The 22574-nt window shown below is 42.6% G+C and overlaps 1 protein-coding gene across 4 annotated transcripts in view; it reads left to right on the forward strand.

Annotated features, from left to right (window-relative positions):
- The first annotated feature begins 7168 nt into the window (after positions 1 to 7168).
- LOC121287094 (calponin-2-like) overlaps positions 7169 to 22574 on the forward strand; it is a 29628-nt gene continuing 14222 nt past the window's right edge. Inside the window, exons 1-2 of one of the 4 annotated variants that reach the window (XM_041204615.1) lie at positions 7169 to 7236; positions 7776 to 7875. In XM_041204615.1, the coding sequence (XP_041060549.1) occupies positions 7184 to 7236; positions 7776 to 7875 (153 nt within the window). In that variant the 5' untranslated portion in view covers positions 7169 to 7183. Of the gene's footprint in view, positions 7237 to 7775; positions 7876 to 7902; positions 8223 to 22574 lie in introns of those variants that run through there. The other 3 variants (XM_041204617.1, XM_041204618.1, XM_041204616.1) reach the window with 3 other exon arrangements.

The following is a 22574-nucleotide window of genomic DNA, read 5'->3' on the forward strand; positions in this document are numbered from 1 at the left end:
AACGGAATCTGTGTGGAATATCAAGGTCATTGTTTATGATTGCAGCTGCATTCTGCTCCTTCTAATGTTGCTGGATTCTATAAATGGAACACTGATTGTTGAACGGGAGTGCAGGGAATATTATTTGTCACTGTGCAGAGACTCTGATCGCTGAAGGAGAGGCTATTGAAATGTCACTTTGAGACATAGCTGGTACAGTATGAAATAGCAATTGAATGACCTGTTGAATTTCCCAAAAGTGGATTGGACATCTGACGGGTCAAGTTCTTTGATTTAACAATCAGCAAACAACTGCAAATTTGATGAAGGAGGCCTTCAAACGGAGAAAGCTGACTTCCGTTTTTTGAAAGAAGCTAGTTGGTTCCCACTATAGCTTATTAAGTAAATTCACTGTCTGGGGTGTTAATGACCATAAACGAACACACACTCACAAATAAACATACACAGCATTAACACAAAAACCCAGATATGGACAAAACCCAGATATGTCTGTTTCTGTGTGTGTACATTCTCATACACACATGTACACACACAGAAACAGACACATAAGTAAACACACAAACGTGAACTCAAACACACACACAAACACACATACACATACAAACACACATTAACACACTTACATACACACAAACACTGACAAACACACATGCACGCCAGGTCCCATGCCTAATCTGTTAAATTAACTGATTTTGACCTGTGTGGTATGAGGTGAAATGAGTCTACAACTGGCCTCACTGCCCCTGGGTAAAAGGAAGGGGGAGTTTTGCTTCTGCATGCATGGAAACAGAGCATGGAAACAATCAAGCGTAGTTACAATGCCTCACGCAGTTGAGTAGCCAGCTGACATTCAGCGTCGAAGCTCACACTTGAAAAATAGTCACTAGGGTGAGACACTGAGTCAGCAGCTTAGGGAAAGAAGGCGAGGAAATCATGAATAACTCTGCATAAGATGGTGAAACTTGCCACACATCAATAGACATTCAGTGAGTCAGATGTGTCTCGTGTTATCAGGCAGCTAATGTTATCAGTGAGTATTGTGCATCCTTCTGTTACTCTGTACGTCAGCATTTGTTGCCACATATGCACAGCAGATGGCTACTGTTTCTCTGCCAAAGAACATGCCATCCTCCCATTGGCATTTACATTTGAGCAACCGCAATCCCATAAGGAGGTTTCAGCAGTGTGTTGATATGTTGTTTTCACAATAATCCCATTAACTATCAGTCAACCTTTAATCCTCTCATTCTTAACATTTTTGTTGGGGGTGCTTTTTAATACAGTCCCTCTTTATATTTTCTGCATTTTTTTATCCTGTTTCTATATTCATCTATCCCAACAGTGGAGCTGACAGAGCAGCTGCAGAAGCTGCTTCTAGGGTACAGCCTGCAATCTTAAACACACTGCATCCTCCACTTAGCTCCACTTAGCTCCTCCTTGCTCAGCATAGTTCCCATCAAAAGCTGAGCACAATCGTGTCATGTATGCCTATGCATTTGTCTCTGTGTATATGTGTGTTTCTCTGTCTGCCTTATCTATATATTTGTTTATGTCTCAGCATGAATGAGTACATGTATCTGTCTAGTGTGTACCTATCTATGTGCCCATGTTTAAATGTGTTTGTGTCTGACATGTGCATGTGCTGTGTATATGTTCAAATTGTTGTATGTGTTGTGCTCTTGCATGGTGCGTGTGTGTTTGGGCCTGCTGTTTTTTTGAGTCTGTTGTGCATCAGGCTTGTGTCTTACTCTCTGTGTACGTGTTTGTTTTGTGTGTATGTGTGTACGTGCCTGTGTGTATTTGGGTCTGCAGTGTTCTTGTTCCTGTTTTGTGTGTGCATGTGTGTCTACTATGTGTGTAAGCAAAATTTTATTCCACTGCGGGCGGTTTTGTAGGTGGGGGGCAGTGTGGGGGAAATGATAAATTCCTTGGATGGCATTCCCACTGGGCTCCCACCCACTCTGATCTCTCTGCAATTTTAAGTGGGATGGGGGAGGTCTAGGCTTTACACCAACTGAGACCCTTAAATAGCCAATTAATGACCGCTTAAGGGCCGTTTCCCACTGAGCAACATCTCTGACAAAATAGCACTTCCCTAGTACTGAAGTTTAGATTATAGGGATTATGTGTTAATGTCTTGTCAAATTACATTGTTAAGGTTAAGAGAAACAGGTGATGGGTATTCGTTGAGGGATATAATAAATAAGGGATAGCTGGGAGACTGGATAGAGTGGGAGGTGAGCTGTAAGACTGAAGAAGTCAATAAACTCTTTTAATAAAGAAAAATTCTGTGTCTTGGTTACTGCTTCACTAACTGGCTTGGATCCTATAACACTGCGGGCTCAAATTTGCACTCAGAGAAGAGAGGGTTAACAACTGAAAGCATGTTTATGAAATTTTTTTCTATATTTCTGTGGTCCAGGAATGCCTAAATGTTTTAAAACCTTTATCCAGAAATGTAGATGAGGAAAGGTCTTTTGTAATAATTATTTAATTTGCAAAACATTCTCAAAATAAAGATTTTGATTTCTAACCTGGCCTTCATCAAGTCCTCTAGTCACTACTGTATTACAAGGTCATTCATTCCGGAGGAAGATGGAGAGATGCACATCTGGGAGGAGACTCTGCCACACATGGAGAGGAACAGGGAGGAAGAGAGCCTCCTCAGGGAAGTTAGTGCCATTATGGTCTGGCCCAATTTAGACAGCATCAGTGACTCAAGGTGATTGTGTCACAGCCCATTATACCAACCCCCATAAGTGCCCTGAATGGTCCCTAGCAGTTTCCCTAAGATTTGTGATCCTGAAATATACAGAACAGGAAAGTTCCAACTTGTCCTGAGTTGGCTGATCTCAGCCAGGGGTTTATAGTACACCTTCCTTCCCCTGGTTTAGGGAGGAAAAAATTCCACTCACGATTCCTTCTTGAAAGTCCAAATGTACATGGACTTAGAAGAGAACAGGACTGGACTTGCAAGGGATACCCTGCCCCTCCACAGCTCAAAATTTGGCTGACATGCTGCCTAAGATCATGCATAAAGAATGGCCATTAGGGTGAGGTACTAGAGGCCAGTCAACACCAGACCAGCTGGTACCCCTATGGTTTAGTGTTTTCAGGAGAGAGAAGGAAACTAACAGGAAAAGCTTCTCACTTACAGACAGGGGAAAGGTGTGTGATAATTTTCCCTCTCTCCTCTCGACTGACCATAACAAGGTGTAATTTTAAAAATAAGTGTTTTCACCCCTTGAGTGCTGTGACTTTCAAGGACAGATAAAAGACAGGTTTTCTCATAGGTATAAATTAAACAAAATAATAGATATTTATTTTCTCAATACCTGAAATGTAATCACGACAGCACCCACTCACTCACCCACAAAACACATGCGTACACAAGGAAAGATGATTACAAAATGAGGTAGTATGCACTTAGATTTTCTGGAATCCAAAAAGTCATTTTTGCTCATACTTTTTGAGATGATATCTGGAAACATTGCAAGCCTGGTGATTCTCTTTTGGTTCACTGAAAACAGAGAAAGAAACAGGAGGAAGCACATAAAAGATTCACAAGAATGGTTCTAGGGATGAGGAACTTCAATTATGAAGATAGATTGGAGAAGTTAGGGCTGTTTTCCTGGGAGAAAAGAAAACTGAGAGGAGTTTTGATAGAGGTATTCAAAGTCATAAAGGGTCTGTACAGAGTAGATAGGGAGAAACTGTTCCCGCCCATGGAAGGATTGAGAAAGGAAACATATTTAAAGTAATTGGCAAAAGAAGCCAAAAGCGATACGAGAAAAAACCTTTTTCACACAGCAATTGGTGAAGATCTGGGATGCACTGCCTGAGAGTGTAGTGGAGGCAATTTCAATTAAAACATGAAAAAGGGGATTAGATTGTTATCTGAAAAGGAAGAATATGCAGAGTTATGGTGAGAAGGTGGGAGAATGGCACTAAGTGAATTGCTCATTTGGAGAGTCAGTGCAGACACAATAGGCTAAATGGCCTCCTGTGCTGTAACAATTCTGTGACTTACTCCTGGCAACAGGAATTTGTTTCTGGCTTGGCTCTGTAATTCAATTTTAAAAATGGATACCTGCATGTTCTCAGTCTGAATGGGAATGCTAGGCATGATCCTTTCTTTTTCTGGGTGAGATCTCTTCCCTCTGTGGTCTCTATCTCCCAGGCTGACAGCCCTCGTCTGACAAGGTCTCACTTAATCGGATGTTCCTTGCCATAAGCTAGTTTTTGTCAAGTGACAAAAGTGTTCCCATTATCCACACAAATGATTTGATGGATTAAGCAATTGTCACACAATGGGGAATGTTTAATATACCCATCAACATTCCAATTATGAATAGCCTCCAAATATCTTTGTTTGCATTTCCATTTCCATGAGGGTGACAAGTCTATCAGTTATTGTTACTCTGGGTCTCCTAAATTATTGAAATTAACTGAAATGGAGAGAGGCAGTCATCAACCCCTGGGAATGTATTTTGCATTTTAAGAGACTTCCTTTGACATGCCCAGAAAAGAGTTAGTCCTTGCATCTCTACAGAAAACACAAAGAAGGTCACCTGGCCCCTGGACTCCATCTTGCGTCAAGGTAAATTGTCCTTCTACATTCTGTTTTTTAAAAGTAAAGTGTCCATCTTCTTCAAAACTTCCATATGGGCATAACACTCACAACCTCCACATTATTAAAAAATATTGATCTTTTGGCAGGGATTCAAAATTGTAATTTCATCTTGAGATTCAAAAAATGATTATCAATCTTTTGGTGTTTGTTATCAAACATCAACAGCAAGTATCTATTAGACTCGGCCTTGTAATGAGTCCCAGGTATCCATTACCCATTTACTGGATTTCTAAACTGGCAGTACCTTTGTGCTGTGAATTAACTTGTCACTGCGAATTACCTGCCATACCTCACTTGCCTGAATTCAGTTGATTGCTGGAAACACCCATAGAATAATACAGCCTGGAAGAATACCATTCCACCCATTGTGCCTGTACTGGCTCTTTGATAGAGCTATCCAGTTTGTGTCACAGCCCTGTGCCTTCCCCATAGCCCTGTAAAAATATTTCCTTCAAGAATTTATCCAATTCCATTTTGACAGTTATGATTGAATCTGCTTCCACCACCCATCCAGACAATGCATTCCTGATCACATTTCATTTGGTATAATTTGAGTACACTCAGATGAGCACTGGAAATAATCATGTCACTTTAATAATGTCATTTACATATGAGCATTTCTTTCTTTCCAAATATTCAGTCCCTGAGCTCGTGCAGCATTTCCTGACAGTGCTGATTAGAGGATAGATCCTCTCAAGGGAAAAGTCTTCTGATTCAGTTTTCTTTACATAATCTTCCCTGTCAGAGTGCTCTTAGTTTTAATTGTGTGCTTCAGTTTCTTTTTCCTCACCTCTCCAGACAGGGTTGCCAACCCTCCAGGATTGGTCTTGAGTCTCCAGAAATAGAAGATCAATCTCCAGAACACTGCTGTGTGCAACCCTCAAGAAAAATCATTGGGACATGAAAACCGATTGCTTTTTTTTGTCATTTTTGAACATTTCTTTTTACCAGATATAAAATTATTGAAATAAAAACAAAAAACTGCGGATGCTGGAAATCCAAAACAAAAACAGAATTACCTGGAAAAACTCAGCAGGTCTGGCAGCATCGGCGGAGAATAAAGGAGTTGACGTTTCGAGTCCTCATGACCCTTCAACAGAACTGATCTTTCTTTACAAGGAGAGGGAAATATAAGCTGGTTTAAGGTGGGGGGGGGGAGTGGGTGGGTGGAGGAGAAGTGGGGGGGGGGGTGGTGTTAGGATAGGAGCAGATCATCAAAAGATGTCACAGACAAAAGAACAAAAGAACACAGAGATGTTGAAGTTGGTGATATTATCTAAACGAATGTGCTAATTAAGAATGGATGGTATGAATGGATGATTTTTTCAATAAAATTATTGAAAATGGGAAAAAGGCTCTTTGGCTGACAGTCAAGCATCATTCAATTGGGCAATGAGTCTTTTTGCTTTCTAATTGGTGTAGGAAGGAAGGGGCTTCATAAGGAGGGTGGTGTTGGTGGAATAATGGCTGGGGCATTGGGGCAAATCAGGTGATGAAGCCTCCAGGAAAACATTTAATCACAGTTGGCAACCCTATCTCCTGATGGGGCTAACTCCTTTCTAGGGGACAGTCCTCGGAGTGCTGGCTTCCCTACCCATGTGGCCATTCTTCATTGCTTGAGTCCAGACGACGTGTATTGGCAGGCTATTCCACTGCAAAAAGCATCACAGCTGAGCTTGGTCTCACTTTCACCTTCCCAGCAGGAGCAGTCACTAGTGAAAATAACCTTCTTAACCTGGGCCTCTGACTTCAATTCTACTATTCCTACCCCCACCTGGCCAAGAGGTTGAACCTGCATGGAGCTTCCTGGCCTGTTTCACACTGAGCATCTGAATATTGGATGCTGCAGTTACCCTCAAAACACTTGGCCTAGTGAAGGAAAATATTAGCCAAGGATCTTGGTCCCATTTGCTTTCCTTCCTGCAAAGTATGGGCAGAATCGTCTGCTCCCATTGGCGGCGTGTGTCATGGCTGGTGTGAGCAGACAATATAGCTAGAAGGGCTGGTGTGTCAGTCTCCGGAGGAGATGAGGCTAGATGGAGATGTGAGGGCATGTGTCAGAGAGTGAGCAGTGAGGTCCCTTGAGCTGGCAGTGAGTGAGATGCCAGTGAATGTGTGATGGGCTTGTCAGTGTGTGAGTTTAGAGTGATGAGATGGTTGCCTTACCCTGGCAGCACAGATGAGATCATCCAACCTTTTTCTGCATTGGATGATCAACCTCTTCAGTGCAGTGTTGGCACTGACCACCACTGCCACCACCTCCCAAACTGGAGTGGTGAGATTGCTGAACCTCCTGCAGCCAGAGTGAGGGTGGAGGACATCACGGTGGGCCTCCGAAAGACATTCCAGTGACGGGTTACTAAACTCTTCTTGGCTTTCAGGGCCATGTCTTCACTGGAGCAGTCCTGGGCTGCAAGCGTCAAGGATCGTGTGCGTGGCTGCAGTTTAGATATGACACCTGGAGTGAGGAAACGATGAGGTGATGGTGTGGCGGACGATTCAGAGGCTGCCTGCCAGTGAGACAACGTGTTTCCCGTGGCTGCATAATTAATGAGGCAGGAAGGCAACCATACGGTGCGAAAATATGCCAGTACAGCCTGCAGGTAAAACGTCTTTTTTCACGCCCACGACGACATTTAGTGCAAATCGGGGGTGATCCGCCTTGTGTGTCTGCGTGTTTGTCGATACTGGATTAAATCATGCTCAAGATCAGATGAGACATCCCTGTGGGCGAGCAGCCTTCCAATTGCTCGCTGTCAGAATTTACAAATGAAGAGTTGTCACTTGGGCAAAGTGGAGGTGGAAAAAATGTTATAAGTACATCTATACTCAGACAAAGTTGGTCTGTGACTTAAATGTAAGTTTGATGTCCTCGAATTATGATGAAATGGAAGGTCCAGCACAGAGGAGGCCATTCAGCCCCTTACTGCTGCTGCTATCCATTCCCATGTCGGCTTCAGTAAAGATCCGATTCCCTTTTAGAAATTGTCAGGCTCTCCGACTCAATACTTGCAGTAATGCATCCCTCAACTTAAACCATCCTCTGTGTGAAAGAAACCAATTTCCCAGTTAGTTCTTTTCTTGAAACCTCAATATACTATTTGTTGACAGTCCTGATGTGTATTTTCTGATTTTACTCCAGATTTTCAGGTAAAGACTTCATTAGAAAGCCACCTGGACTGGGCCAACCCCTGATCGCTTCTCTGTACAATCCCATGATGTGTTCTGGGTGTTGTGAAAAGGTGATGTGACTGGAGATTGACGTCAGTTTCCTGTCTGCCCCTGTTTCCTGCAGCTTTTTCTCAGTGAATGACCCAAAGATTTAGACAGAATTGGAGGAGGGGAGGGCAGTTCCGCCCAGCCTGGAATTTGTCAAGTTTGTGCCCATATATAGGTACGTGCTCGCCGAGCGGGTGGGGGGAAGAGAGGAACTCGCAGTGAAATTCACTTTGCTGAAACTGATCAAAGAGCGTAGCCACTTCGCCGTTGCCTGTGTTCAAAGCGACGTTAGAAAGCCTTGAGCAACATGTCTAGTAAGCAGTTTAACATCGGACCCGCTTACGGTCTATCAGCAGAGGTGAAAAATAGAGTAAGTTCAACTTTTTAATTTGGTGTTTAAGAGTCTCAGTTTGTTGCTGGTTTTGTAACCTGCTGTTCTCCGGTAACTTCAAGTGAGGACTCAGCGACCTCTCATTGATAAGATGTTTCTCTGACTTCTCTTTTTTGTAACTCTGGGCGTTGTCCCAGCTGCTGCTGCAAACTGAGATCAAAGTGTTTTTCTGTATCTTCTACAACCATGTGTCTTTCTCAATCAGCTAATTCTCTGTCCGTGCCTGGGCCAATTCATCTCCAGCTCCAGTAGGAAGAATTGGGAAACTTCTTCCTAAGATATGGTGGGCGGTGACTTTTTTTTAAAAAAGTTATAATTTCCTGCAAGTTTTGCTTTAAGCAGTGATGGCGTACCTTAATGCAAAGGGAGAGCTTTGATCTTGCCTTTAAAATCTTTCTTTGGTGTGTGCTTTTATGATGCTTTGTGTCAGGAGTAGATGGTGACATTGGTTGAATCTCTTTGGTTTTTAAAAAAATCTTAGCTTTTTATTCAATATTGTTTCTGGGACCCACGAGGTGTCTGAATAAGTGGGAGGGAATGCTCCCTCTCTCTCTGCCCCTTGTGTGTCCTACCCTGAATAAACCTCCCTATGTCAATGTCCTTGTAATTGATATGGAAAAAGGAGCTAGATTTCTTTTTTCCTTTTTGTTTCAAACATTTGTACTGTCACTTCTCAAGTAATGAGGGAAATCCCAAAAATGCTTTTAAAGTTTGTGCTGGTAACTCTGAGGCTGAATCAGACTGTATGCAGACTTGGCCTGATATTTGACACTTAAATAAGCTTCCAGCCCCCACACATGTATCACCGCTAAGATATTTATTTCCACCTCTACCATCATCTAACTCCTTCCCTGCCTCAGCTCATCTGTCGCTGAAACCCTTATCCGTGCCTTTGTTATGCCTAGGTGTGACTATTCCAGTGCATTTCTGGCTGGATTCCCGTGTTAAACCCTCCATAAACTTGAGATCATTTAAAACTCTGCTGCCTGTGTTCTAGCTCACATTATGTCCTGTTCACCTATCACTATGGTGCCTGCTGACCTAGATTGGCCTCCCAGAGCAGCAAGGCTCTAAGTTTTAAAATTCTCATCTTTGTTTAAAAATCTGTCTTGTGACCTTGCCCCCTCCTGATTTTGGTAATCTCTTTCAGGCCCGCAACCCGAGTAGATATCTGCTCTTCTCCAATTCTGCCCTCTTGAACATCCCAATTCTAATTGCTCCACCCTTACATCGGATCATAAGAGATAGGAGCAGGAGTAGGCCATTTGCCCCCTCAAGTCTACTCTACCACTCAATAAGTCTTCAGTTTCTCAAGCCCTAAACTCTGGAATTCCCTTCCATAAACCTCTCTACCTTTCCTTCTTTAAAACCTACCCCTCTCACCAAGCTTTAGATATTCTGCCCTAATATCGCCTTACTTGGCTCAGTGTCAAATTCTATTTGATTGCGCTCCCCTGAAGCACTTGGGAGGTTCTTGTTGCTGTTGAATTAGCTCAGTATGGGCAATGAGGGGCTATGATTAGCATGTGATCCTTGGGCTATCCTCAATTTGTGCACAGCAAGCTCCCACAAGCAGCACAGAGAGGTGACCAGATGTCCCTCAACCAACAGCACTGAAACAGGTTAAATTTTGGCCAGGGCATTGGGAAGACACCCCTGCTCTTCCCAGAGGCAGGAGACAGGACCTTGATTTAACATCTCAAGTGAAAGACAGCACCCCTAACAATTCAGCGCACCCTCAATACTGCACTGAAGTGTCAAGCCTAGATTATGTGCTGAAGTCTCTGGAGTAGAACTTGATTCTGCAATCCTCTAATTCAGAGGTGAAAGTACAACCACTGACCCAGGGCTAACACTTAAGGACTGCACTGGATTGGGCAGTGGTGTCCCCAACCTGTCAACATGAGTGAAATATGCAAAGGAGGGGGGAGTGGGTAGCGGAGTTAGTGGCTGATGCCTGGGGAACCTGTATCCTAGTAAAAAATCAACATCTCTGGGAGAAGAGAGAAGAAAATTTAGGGTTAGAGATGTTTAAAATGTATGTGGAAAACCAGGAAATGATGGTCAATTGACACTAAGTTCTACTTTAGGAGGGGAGAGTTGTGCCATTTTGAGATTTTGGGGAAAGATTAGAAGAAGGTGCAGTGAGCCTTGGTTTCAGCATGGTGAGGATATGGGGAGAGAGTGGAATGGCGAAAAGCTGTAGAACTTGCAGCATAGGAGAATGAGAAAGGGGAGTTCAGAGGAGTGCCGACAATTGCAGCTTTCACACAGCAAAACTCTCTTTCCCCCATCAACCAATCAGCTTACTTGTTTTCTCTGTAGCCCTTCTAATCTTTCTTTTAATCAAGATCAAAAAGTGACCTTAACATCGTAACTATGTTGGTGTTTCATGCATCAAACCAGTCGGAACATTAAACATTCCACCTTCGTATTTGCGTAAACCTCATAGCCAACAACCCACTCTTTCTCTTTCCAGCCCCGCATAAGCATAGATTGTTTTAACATTTGACACCCAGCACTTTAAAAAAAAATGACGGCCCTGAGGTTGATATTTCTCACTATCCCTGTGTACTGGTAAAACTGATTTTATGAAGTGATACTATGATGTACTGTGGTGTGCTTTGGGATTTGCTCTCCTTTTATGTTGGTGATGGAGAGACAATTTTACATAAGTCAATATGCACGAGAAATTTCTGGGTTTTTTTTTCTGGCTGCAGACCATCCCTGTTGGATCTGTAAGGTCAAATGATTAGAGAAAATATATACTGAACTGAACTTGAATGGTGCTGGGGTTGACTAGGAAGAAGTGGTGTGCAAAGCACCTGACCCGTATGAATAGCTGGGCCTGCCAATAGCCAGAGACACCTGGGAGTGAAATTAGTTATGGGTCAGAGACACAAAGCATGGATCGCCTGAAATAGAGTCTGCCCAATATTCAGTTTTATTTTATTCAGTCACAGGATGTGGCTGTCACTAGCTAGACCAGCATTTATTGCCCATCCTTAATTGCCCTTGAGAAGATGGTGGTGAGCTGCCTTATTGAACCACTGTAGTCCATGTGGTGTAGGTACACCCACAGTGCTGTTGGGGAGGGAGTTCCAGGATTTTGACCCAGTGACAGTGAAGGAACGGCAATATGTTTCCAAGTCAGGATGGCAAGTGACTTGGAGGGGAACTTCAAAGTGGTGGTGTTCTCATGTATCTGCTGCCCTTGTCCTTCTAGATGGTAGTGGTCGTGGGTTCGAAAGATGCTGTCTAAGGAGCCTTGGTGAGTTGCTGCAGTGCATCTTGTAGATGGTACACACTGCTGCCACTATGCGTCAATGGTGGAGGGAGTGAATGTTTGTGGATGGGGTGCCAATCAAGTGGACTGCTTTGTCCTGGATGGTGTCAAGCTTCCTGAGTGTTGTTGGAGTTGCATTCATCCAGCCAAGCAGAGAATATTCCATCAAACTCCTGACTTGTGCCTTGTAAATGGTGAACAGGCTTTGGGGAGTCAGCAGGTGAGTTACTTGCCACAGGATTCTCAACCTCTGGCCTGCCCTTGTAGCCATGCATTTTAATAAGTTGAATATCAGGAGTGATGTATGATGGGCAGTGATTGCAAACCCACCAGTTTTGTGTCCATGCCCATGTCCAATTTCAACTCCAGTAGTTTCTGATGATAATGGCAGGGTTTACATAGTTGCAGATTGCCTTGTGGCAAGGGCTGTGATTGGGGATGCCATTTACTACGGTGTGTAGCTAGGTAAATGCGGCCAAAACGTTTCAACTGTTACAGCTAAGAGCCAGATCCTCATGAGAGGATCAAGTAACATTGCCAAAAATTTGGTCAAAATTTACACTGAAGTTCTCCTAATGCCCTCATATCCATTGTAATTTAACATGTATCCAGTTTACCACCTCCTCCCACTGTTGGAGAGGACATTTCCCCAGAAGTTTTCATTCAACATGGGGAATTTTTGAGGTAGTGAGTTCAGTGTTGTGTTCACTGACAGAATGTTAGGTAGTACACTGTGTAAGCAACACAACAGCATCTTGTATGGACTTGCTTCAGGTACAAGGGGGCTGTGGCACACCAGGGTTGTAGTGAGTGACTGAAGGTTCCTCTTGCCTTAGAAACTGCCCTATCAAATCTACTGAGATAATGCCTTCCAAATCCATGACTGCTACCATCTAGAAGGACAAGGGCAGCAGACACATGGGAACACCATCACCTGGAAGTTCCCTTCAAGCCACTCGCCATCCTGAGTTGGAATTATATCTCTGTTCCTTCACTGTCGCTGGGTCAAAATCCAGGAACTCTCTTCCTAACAGCACTTTGAGTGTACCTACACCACATGGACAGCAGCGGTTCAAGAAGGCAGCTCACCACCACCTTCTCAAGGACAATTAGGGATGGGCAATAAATTCTGGCCTAGCCAGTGACCCCTTCATCCCCTGAATGAATACAAAAAATCTTGCGCCAGATTCCATGGTATAGCGCCAGAAAACAGGCAAATAACCAGCAGTTTGAAAATCTCCACCTGATCACACCTGATCTGGTTGCTTGATCACACCTGGGGATTTGCAGTGGTGAATCTTGAGCTGTGAGCCACACAAGTAGCCTGAACACAACCAGAGACTAAACTGCAGATATGACAGCTTGTTATATAAAAAAAAAGATTGTGGGCATCAAGGTGAGGAATGTTTTTGACCTGAAGGAGCTCTTCCCATTTCTGACACCCATGGTGTCAGTATCAAGCACTCCCTGGACTGTTTATTCAAGATTTTATTTTATTTCTCTAATTAACCTTGGATTTTCAACTAGGATTTTTGTCTCTGTCCCAGAGGATTACATAGCTGCTGAAGGGTAGAGGCTGTCTAATCAGAGTGACTCAGGCATCAGGGGTGGAGCAGCTTTGATAGAGCAGACGATTGTTTTCTACCCGTCATTTTGTTCTATATGCACAACATAGCTGGGCATGAAGTAAAGCTCCTCCTAGCCTAACAATGTGCCTCAGTGCCAAATTCTGAAAACAGACTCTTCTGCACCAGTGTAACATTTTTCCATTTCCCACACCAGCCACCCCATGCCCTTTCATGAGTGAGATTGTTGATTCAGAACCTGGAACAATTGGAGGGATAATTGAAAGAGGCACAACTGCTGGTAGATGGTATAAAATGGAAACAGAAAATGCAAGAAATACTCAGCAGGTCAGGCAGCATCTATGGAAAGCGACAGTAAGAGAACATTTTTCAGGACAATTTTCTTGTGTTACATGGCTGTGTGTCCAGTGGTCATTTTGTTTGGTAGGTGGATTTCTTAAGGGAAAACATAGCTTAGATATGTATATTGGGGATTTGCTTAATTGCCAGCCTGACAGAATTGTCCATCATCCTTATGGTGATGATAAAAATCACGTTGTGTGGTTCTGCCAGGAGATATTACTGTAAGAAAATTATATTACAGATAATGATCTGAAGGCATGAGGAAAATCCTAGGTTTAACGGGAGATAATTAAGGTCAAGCTTTGGACCAAAGCTCCTGATATTTGAGAAGATAGCCTTATAAAAATCCGGAGCGATCATTAAATTCAGAGAATCTGGAGAAGTTCTTGGAGTCTGTGCTAGATTAATACAACATTATAATAGGAGACATATGCAATTACTAACATGCAAGATCTGCATCGCTTGTTGTACAGTCTCTGGTTGGCCTCTTCAGCCATGATGGGCACTGGATTTGCAGCGGATGGACACTCTTGAGAGCAAGGAAAGGGCAGAGGTTCTTGTGGGTGCTTTGTTGGAGAATCAAGTGGTAGCATTCAGTATCTGCAACAATTGAAAGATTTGTGAGGGATATCACGACACATCACATCAGCGATTGTGGAGAATTTGGCTGAATTTCATGCAGACATGTGCAGTGAAGCAACTTTGATCTCTCTCTGATGTGAATAACAAAGAGAATGAAATTAAAGGGTTTGGGATGTGTTGGCCATTCTTCCACAAAAGGAATTTGGATATAAGCCATTTTAATATTTATCCTGGCAGAAGGGAAATCTGTTCACCCTGTGTAAGACTCCACCCACTGTGATACATGTATTCTTTATATTTTTCTAACGATGGGTGAACCGATTACCCTGACGGACTTTCAGTGGTCTGAATGATTTGTCTACAGATTTAAAGTGCTCGGCAAAGAACCAAATGCAACATGAGGAAAAACTTTTTAATGCAGCAAATTCTTAAAATCGAGGATGAACTGATTGAGTGAGCGATGAGGAAAAGGGGAGGGGAATGGCATTGGCTGAATTGCTCTTGCAGAGTGCCAGCACAGGTTTGACAGGCTGAATGGCCTCCTTCTGTGCTATAACCATTCTGTGGTTCTACTGTAGAATAAAGTAATTTACAATTGAATTAAGTGACACCTCGCCCAGTGTCAACTTGGTTTATCTTTGGAAAGATTAACATGGTACAGTTCTAGTCCACATCACAAAACAAATTAATGTTTTAATATCAAAGAACAAAGAAAAGTATAGCACAGGAACAGGCCCTTTGACTCTCCAAGCCTGTGCCGATCATATTGCCCGTCAACTAAAACATTTTGCACTTCCAGGGTCTCTATCCCTCTATTCCCATCCTATTCATATATTTGTCAAGCTGTCTCTTAAACACCACTATTGTACCTGCTTCCACCACCTCCCCTGGCAGCGAATTCCAGACACTCACTACCCTTTGCGTAAATAAAAAACTTGCTCCGCACATCTTCTTTATAGTTTTCTCCTCTCACCTTAAATCTATGTCCCCTAGTAATTGACTCTTCCACCCTGGGAAAAAGCTTCTGACTATCTACTCTGTCCATGCCACTCATAATTTTGTAAACTTCTATCAAGTCACCCCTCAATCTCCTTCGCTCTAGTGAGAACAATCTGAATTTCTCCAACCTCTCCTCATAACTAATAACCTCCAGACAGGCAGCATCCTCTGCACCCTCTCCAATGCCTCCATATCCTTCTGGTAATGTGGCGACCAGAATTGCACTCAATATTCCAAGTGTGGCATAAGCAAGGTTCTATACAGCTGCAGCATGAATGAAGGCAAGCATCCTTATGATTTCTGTCCAGGGCAACTCACAACAGTGTCCAGGCAATTAATCTTTAATTTCTGGGACAATCTGTGAAGGGAGGCAACCCTAGGTGGGAGCTCAAACTAGAAGCAACATGCACTTGCACATTAGTATAAATTCTGTGTCCTTGGAGAGCCTAAACTAGTGATGGTTAAGAGCTAAGATGCCAGACAGGATGTGAGTGATGTCTGCAATGGCTCCTTACCATTGCTGCACTGGTATCTAGTAAAACCCACTCCCCAGGATCACTGCAATGCTTGTGGTGGAAGGCCTGGGTGTTTACTTTGCTAGCTCACATCTGACAGTGAACTTTTGACCAAAGAGAACAATGTACATCATTGGATAATAGCTCCTGTTTGTGATTGTAAGTTATAGTAGATCCCTATCTTTTTTCAGCAGTGTTTAACATTGCTATTCATTTAGTGAGCTCCTGTTTATACTTTAAATGGAATTTTCAGACCAAGGGCTTTCTCCTGGTTTCCATCAGGTTGACTATGTTTCGAGTCTTCTCAGGGAATTGACTGAAGAAGATCAGGTTCCTGGTCTGTGTTGAGTTTGTTAATCTCAAGTAGGTTGGCTGCAGAAGGCATCAGTCACTCTACATTAAGGCAGGGGGAAATCAGCCAGAGTTCCTGCTTCTGATCGTTATCCAGTGACCCCAATGGAAAATGCGTCTTGGGTAAGGACAGGGTCAGCTTCCTCTACAATGCCCATCAAAATTGAACAGCCTGTTCATACCCACTCAAATGACAATTCAGAGTATCAGAAGGCAGTCAATACTTGTTGAATTTACACCCCAACAAAAGACAGCACCCTCAGGAGAGAGAGGGTTGGAGAGATGGTGGTGGGGAGAGACTAAGAGATTCGCTTATACTATACTACAGAATTTTTTCTAATGTCAGTGCTTAGTTTAATTTTATATCACACAAATATTTTGGGGAATTTCCTGCAGAATTCTAAAAATCTTTTTTTAAAAATCTTGTTTCTAGGATTAGTTGAGACTTCTATTTAATACCTGTAATGGATAAAAATAGTAAACCTGTGAATAGGTCTTCTGCTTATTTCCTTCTTCCTCATTTTGACTTTTAAAAGGTAATAGTACTTATCTTGCTCTAAACAAATGGTTTTGTAATTTAAAAAAAACCCACTAGAGCTATACCTTGAGTGCCCTACCATCCATTCTTAATTAGCACATTCGTTTAGATAATATCACCAACTTTAACTTTAACACCTATGTGTTCTATTGTACTATTGTCGTTGACATCTTTTGATGATCTGCTTCTATCACTGCTTGTTTGTCCCTACAACCACACCCCCCCCCTCCACCTCCCTCTCTCTCTATCTCTCCGCCCCCCCCACACACACACCTTAAGCCAGCTTATATTTCAACTCTTTCTTGGACTCGAACTCAAGTTCTGTCGAAGGGTCATGAGGACTTGAAACGTCAACTCTTTTCTTCTCCGCCGATGCTGCCAGACCTGCTGAGTTTTTCCAGGTAATTCTGTTTTTGTTTTGTATTCTAACTCACTTGTTTTTGATCTTAAATCTCATGCATTGACCAAGCTGCCAACTTGAGCAGCCTGAGCTTGCTCCAGGCTCTGGCTTTGGCACTGTAGGCCTGAACAAACTGAGATGTCTTTTTAAAAAAAAACGAGGGTCAGCTGCTTTAGTTCAGTCGCAATTTTTTTTTTGTAAATTGCTGAATTAATTTTTAATCGTCTGAGCGCCTCTTTATGTAAAGATTCTCTAGGCTGTAAATAAAGGATCTCTTTGTACATGAGCAAAAACCTAGCTGGATGTGACATTCATTTTAGAAGAACTTGGTCCCCAGATGGAAGGACATTGGTCTGCTTTCAATGCTTTAATGTCAAGTGCAGCTGCTGCTCAGCTGAGGAAAATTTTCAGCATCTCAGCCAATTGATGTCTATTGTGCCTCCCATTGCATAGAACTCTCCCTAGATTTTTATGCATGTAATTCACTATGCATGACAATCTCTGGCAAGCCTCTGTCGTTTAAAATATTTTATTGAATGATGCAGTGCTCTGATTTTACACCACATCAAGGCTTTTTTTTCAACAGTCACATTTTATGCCTTGCTGAACTTTCCCATTTGAAATACTCCTATTAACAAGGCTGTTTATCACAACTGTAAGAATCATGTATATGATCGTTGCATGTCCTTGCTGTCCTGAGATTTCACCAATGAGCCCCAAAATAGAAACCTCACTAGCAGGACTGCAAGGAAATCCCCTTCATCGCGCACGTTGTTTCTGTTTCAAACCTACATTCTCCAATTGGAGGAGGATGTGAAACTCTGGTTTGTCACGGTTGCAACTGACGAGTTTTTAATATAAGTCCAGTATCTTAGTCATGCCTTACTGTAAAACACAAATCTTTTCGCCCAATAAAGCAGCTCTCTTCTTTACAACTAAAGCACCAGGTTGTAGTGATCTTTTATGGGGTGCATCACTCACTCATAAACTGAGCAAAGGAAAATCTTTAATTCAAAAGTTCTTTACTTTGTTTCTATAACACTCTCTACCAACTTCCCAAAAAGTTGTTTATTGAACAGTGTGTGGTTGCACTGATGTTTTGAGGCTGTGAGTGACTCATGTCCATCTCTGGTCCAGCTAGTGCTGCACAGAAGCTTCCAATCACTCTCCAGTTCTGTAACTGTGTACATGTTTTAGGTATTCCCCTGGGCTGTCACAGCATTGGGTATTTCTTGGGGGCTGTTATTTCACAGGGATATGATTCTGCGGTCACCAGCAGCCTGACACAAGTAGCCTTCTCATGCTAACCTAGATTGTGAATTGTGGTCAACTATTCAATCACAGGGTGAATCATACAGTCTAATTCTGTTCTCTAATGTCCGCACATGTACTTTCTTGCAGGATCCACTGGATAGTGGTTAAGAACAAACATTTTTTTAGAAAAAAATTAAATTAACATTTCACTATTTTAAAAAAAGAACAAGGGAGTTCTCCCTGATGTCCTGGCCAATATTTATCCGTCAAGCAACATCACTTAAAAATAAATTACCTGATCATTATCTCATTGATGTTTGTGGGAGATTGCTGTGCGCATTTTAGATGCCATGTTTCCACTATGCTTCAAAAATAATTCATTGACTGTCAAGTGTTATGGGAAGTCATGAAAGGCGCTATATAAATGCAAGTCCTTTTTTTTGATCAGTGTCCTGAGTGAATGAAAGGAATGTTAAAATTAGCCAGAGTGTTTGCTATTCCCCAACCCAGTTAAATAACCAGTTGACTCTCCACTCTTAAACTCATATGTTAAGAATTGGTATTTGACAGGAACCAGACTTGGTGCATTTTCCCACAGTCACTGTAAAGCTGCACTTTATTTCTGTTTGTTCAGTATGTTGTTTGATTTGGCAGGTATGGAACCTGTTAGCTGATGTAGTTGTTACAATGGTTTATTTGGTTAGCTTTCACTGATCAGCAAATCTCTTAACCACGAGTGTCTGATGGTTCAAATTATAAAGCATTAGTTCCTCAAGAGACAATGTTGCTCTCTGGATCTCAGCAGTAACTCTATGATCCATGTTGTACTGGTATATAATTTGGTAAATGTAAAATATTTGAGTATGTTGAAGCCTGAACATGAATAATAGTTATAGTAATATTTAACTTGCCTGCCTGTGACCATATGGTTGTCCCTATTTTTTTTTCTAGTTTACTCTGCTCCTCTTTTATTGACTTGTGGTGGAACCTCCAGCTTCTCCTGTTTCTGACCTGTAGGACCCAGTGTTCCCCAGATTTTGACCGTGGTGCCTGAGTGACTCTGTGAGCTCACGTGGTAAATGTCAGCAGGCTATTGGGAAATCCTACCCTTACTCAATATGTGCACATATCCATTGTTCCAGGCCCTTTATTCTGCCTGCTGGACCTTGAGGGGCTGTATTCCCTCAAATAATTAAGCAGTTAATGGTGAGCCAAAGTTTTGTCTGTGAGCCATTTCCGCCTGGGGCTTTGTTATTCCCAGTGGAGGGTTTGTGAAATGAGCCATAATTAGCCCTGGTTTGTAGTTGTGGGAACACTACATGCAGCTGGTGGGATAGACTGTTCCCTTCTCCCCTTTTCTGATTTGTTGTGAGGACAGTAAACTTTGCTGCTTCCCTACCCCCATGTTTACCTATTCTGTTGACACTCACTATCTTGGCCAACATGAAGAATGGCCACTGGACATAGGCCTGGTGGGAGTAGCTGTGAAAATGTGCCACAACACAAACCTGAACCTTGACTGGAGAAAACAGATTGACAGCTGATTGCCAGTCAATGCCTTAAAGCCTCTGAATGATTTCCTATGCTGAGTTTTTATGTGTTGTCATTCTCATTGCAGGATTAATTTCTCTCTATTTGATTCCTAAATAAGTGGTCCGGTATTCAATCAATCACAGAGCAGTTTAGGGCAAGTCATAGAGTGTCCACTCTATAAGCCCTAAACCTTGTGGCCTTTTGATTCCCCAGTAATTATTTCTATTGGTAATTTTGAGCTGGCCTTCTAACCCCAAATCATCTTATCACAAACACTGCCCACTTCAGTAATATGACCTCTACCCTTACTTCAGCCACATCTGTCACCTAAACTCCATCCATACCTTTTGACACCTCCAGTCTCAACTGTTCCAATGCTCTCCTAGCTGGCTTCCCATTCACCACTCCCTTTAAACTTGAGCATATCCAGGGTTCTTCTGTCTATATTCTATCCTGTACTAAATCCCACTCTCCCATCACCTCTGTCCTTGCTGATGTACATTGGTTCCCAGACTCAACACTTTGAGTTTAAATTCTCGTTGTTTCATTGCCTCACACCTCCCAATTTCTAACCTCAGCCCTACAAATCACTCCAAATTTACCTGTCTGCTTACTGGCTTCTTGTGCATCCCTACCATTGGTGGCTGCATTAGCCATCCCATTCCCACCTTACAAAATCCCTCGCTAAACTTTTCTGCCTCGCCAACTCTCTCAGATCATGGGCATATTATTAATGTAAGAATGTCCACAGGAAATTCCTCTGCCTGTTATGTAACAGAAGCTGGCATTGTTAAAACAGGAGAGACGGGAGGGACCTTGGAGTATGATTTTCTTGACATAATGTATATATACCTTTAATGGGGGCATATCTTAAACTGCTGTCAATCACTACCACCTTGATGGTATGTGATGTACTAGTCCCATGACTTGTATCCAATCAACAAGCAGCAGCAGCTGAGATCAGGCATGTATACTACTTAGCCCACTAGTTAACTCTACTTGTATATAGCCTCATCTTCAAATAAAGAACTCACATTAAGATAAAAGCAAAAAACTGCAGATGCTGGAAATCCAAAACAAAAACAAAACACACATTGTTGTTTTACCAATCCTTGTATGATTGGTATGTTTATGTTGATGCAAAGAAGAGATTTTGCCATTTAGTACTGTATCACCAGGCTTTCACCATGTAGCATAAGCTAACTCCCAATTACAAAACTCAGCCAGGAACTTGAATTGTGTTCTTTCCAGCATTGGATTAAGGAAATGTGTGCACTGAAGAAAGGAGCAAGGGGAGGAGCTGGGAGACGGAGATGCAGATACACCACCTGTCTCCTGTTGTCATCCATGTACAATATCTTAATTGCTTAATCCTTTTGTAAACTCAACATTTAGGCTGTTTGTCACAGCACATGAAATTACTACTGCCCCATCAACACCTCCTTCAAAGAAGATAATCTGGGGGCTGAAGAGAGAACAATTAGCTGCATCATTTAACAGCCCCAAGGGAGGGGGTGCTTCAATGTTTTATCATCCTTTTCACTTACTCAGTGTTCGGAAGTTCCACAGTTACCGTGTTAAGAGGGGTTTAGTTGGGGGTGGTGAAATTGTTGTTCATTTTAATCATGTTTGCATCTGTTCTCTTAATTCTTCTAATTTTTTTTTGCAGTACAGGCTTTAATCTGCTGCCAGTTTACTTTTGCTTAAATCTCTTCAGAATGCAGCAGCTGGAATTAGTCCAGCTCCCATTACATTCCCTTAACTTTCCTCGTCCCTCCTTTGCACTTGAGGCACAGGTCCCACCTTTTCTGGTGCTTCATGCAAGTGGTCATTCTTCATGTGTGGCCCTCAGTAATCTGTGTGTGTTTACTCAGACCACTGACCACTCCACACTGTCTGGGACAGTCTTTTCATGATTAAACATGGGCACCAAGTGTTGAGAGTTAGGCTCTGATGTTGACCATCAGCACAGTAACTGAAATAGCCAGGGTAACTGGGGCTAGGAGGAAAAAATAGTGAAATTTCATGTCCTCCATGTGTAATAGAGGAGGTGATTTTGTAATAGTTCCCTTTCGCCTCCATCTCGCTCTGTTTTAGCAATGACCCACGCAATCAATTCATTTAATTTATTTTCACAATGCTGGAAAGATCTGCATTCATTGCCTGTCTCTGGTTGGCCTTGAGAAGGAGGTGGCCTTTATGAACTGTGGCAGTCTGTGTCCCAGAGGGTTATTAGTCTGTAGCATTCTCTTCCCCAGAGAACAGTGGGGGCTGGGTCATTGAATTTTTTCCAGGCTGAGTGAATTAGGTTTTTGATCGATAAGGGAGTTGACGGTTATGGGGTGGCAGGCAGGAGAGTGGAGTTGAGACCACAGTGATCTTATTGAATGGCAGAGTGGGCTCAAGGGTCTGAAAGGCCTACTCCTCCTAATTCTTGTGTGGTGTGCACATTTGCACAATGCTCTTAGAGGCGGCGGGGGTGGGGTTCAGGATTTTGACCCAGCCGCCATGAAGGAACTGCAGATAAAGGTCCAAGTGTGTGACTTGGAGATGGTGGTGATCCCATACACTTGTCCTTCTAGGCAGTGAAGGTTGCAGATTTGGGAGGTGTTGTGGAAATATGAAGTGATTTGATGGTTGAAGAGGTGTCTTTTTTCACTAAAAATTGGCTGAAGGGTTGCAGTACGCTCATTCACTATACAGGCCAGAAAAGCAGTTTGCTATAAGCTGGTCTCCCTGTATCTTTCCGAGCCAACTAGAGAACCACTGCTGAGAGTGAACTGCTCAAAGTTTGCAACTTTATAACTGAAGGTAAATCCTTCAAGACTGTAATCCAGGTGTACACTCATTGGGAGTGCTGACTGCAGAGTCAGATGTGGAGGTTATTTAGGATTTGTTATAATCCCTGTAGAGACCGATAGCTTTTCAAAAGAGATGAATTTCAA

This window comes from Carcharodon carcharias, chromosome 14, assembly GCF_017639515.1.
Source record: "Carcharodon carcharias isolate sCarCar2 chromosome 14, sCarCar2.pri, whole genome shotgun sequence".
Lineage (NCBI taxonomy): Eukaryota > Metazoa > Chordata > Chondrichthyes > Lamniformes > Lamnidae > Carcharodon > Carcharodon carcharias.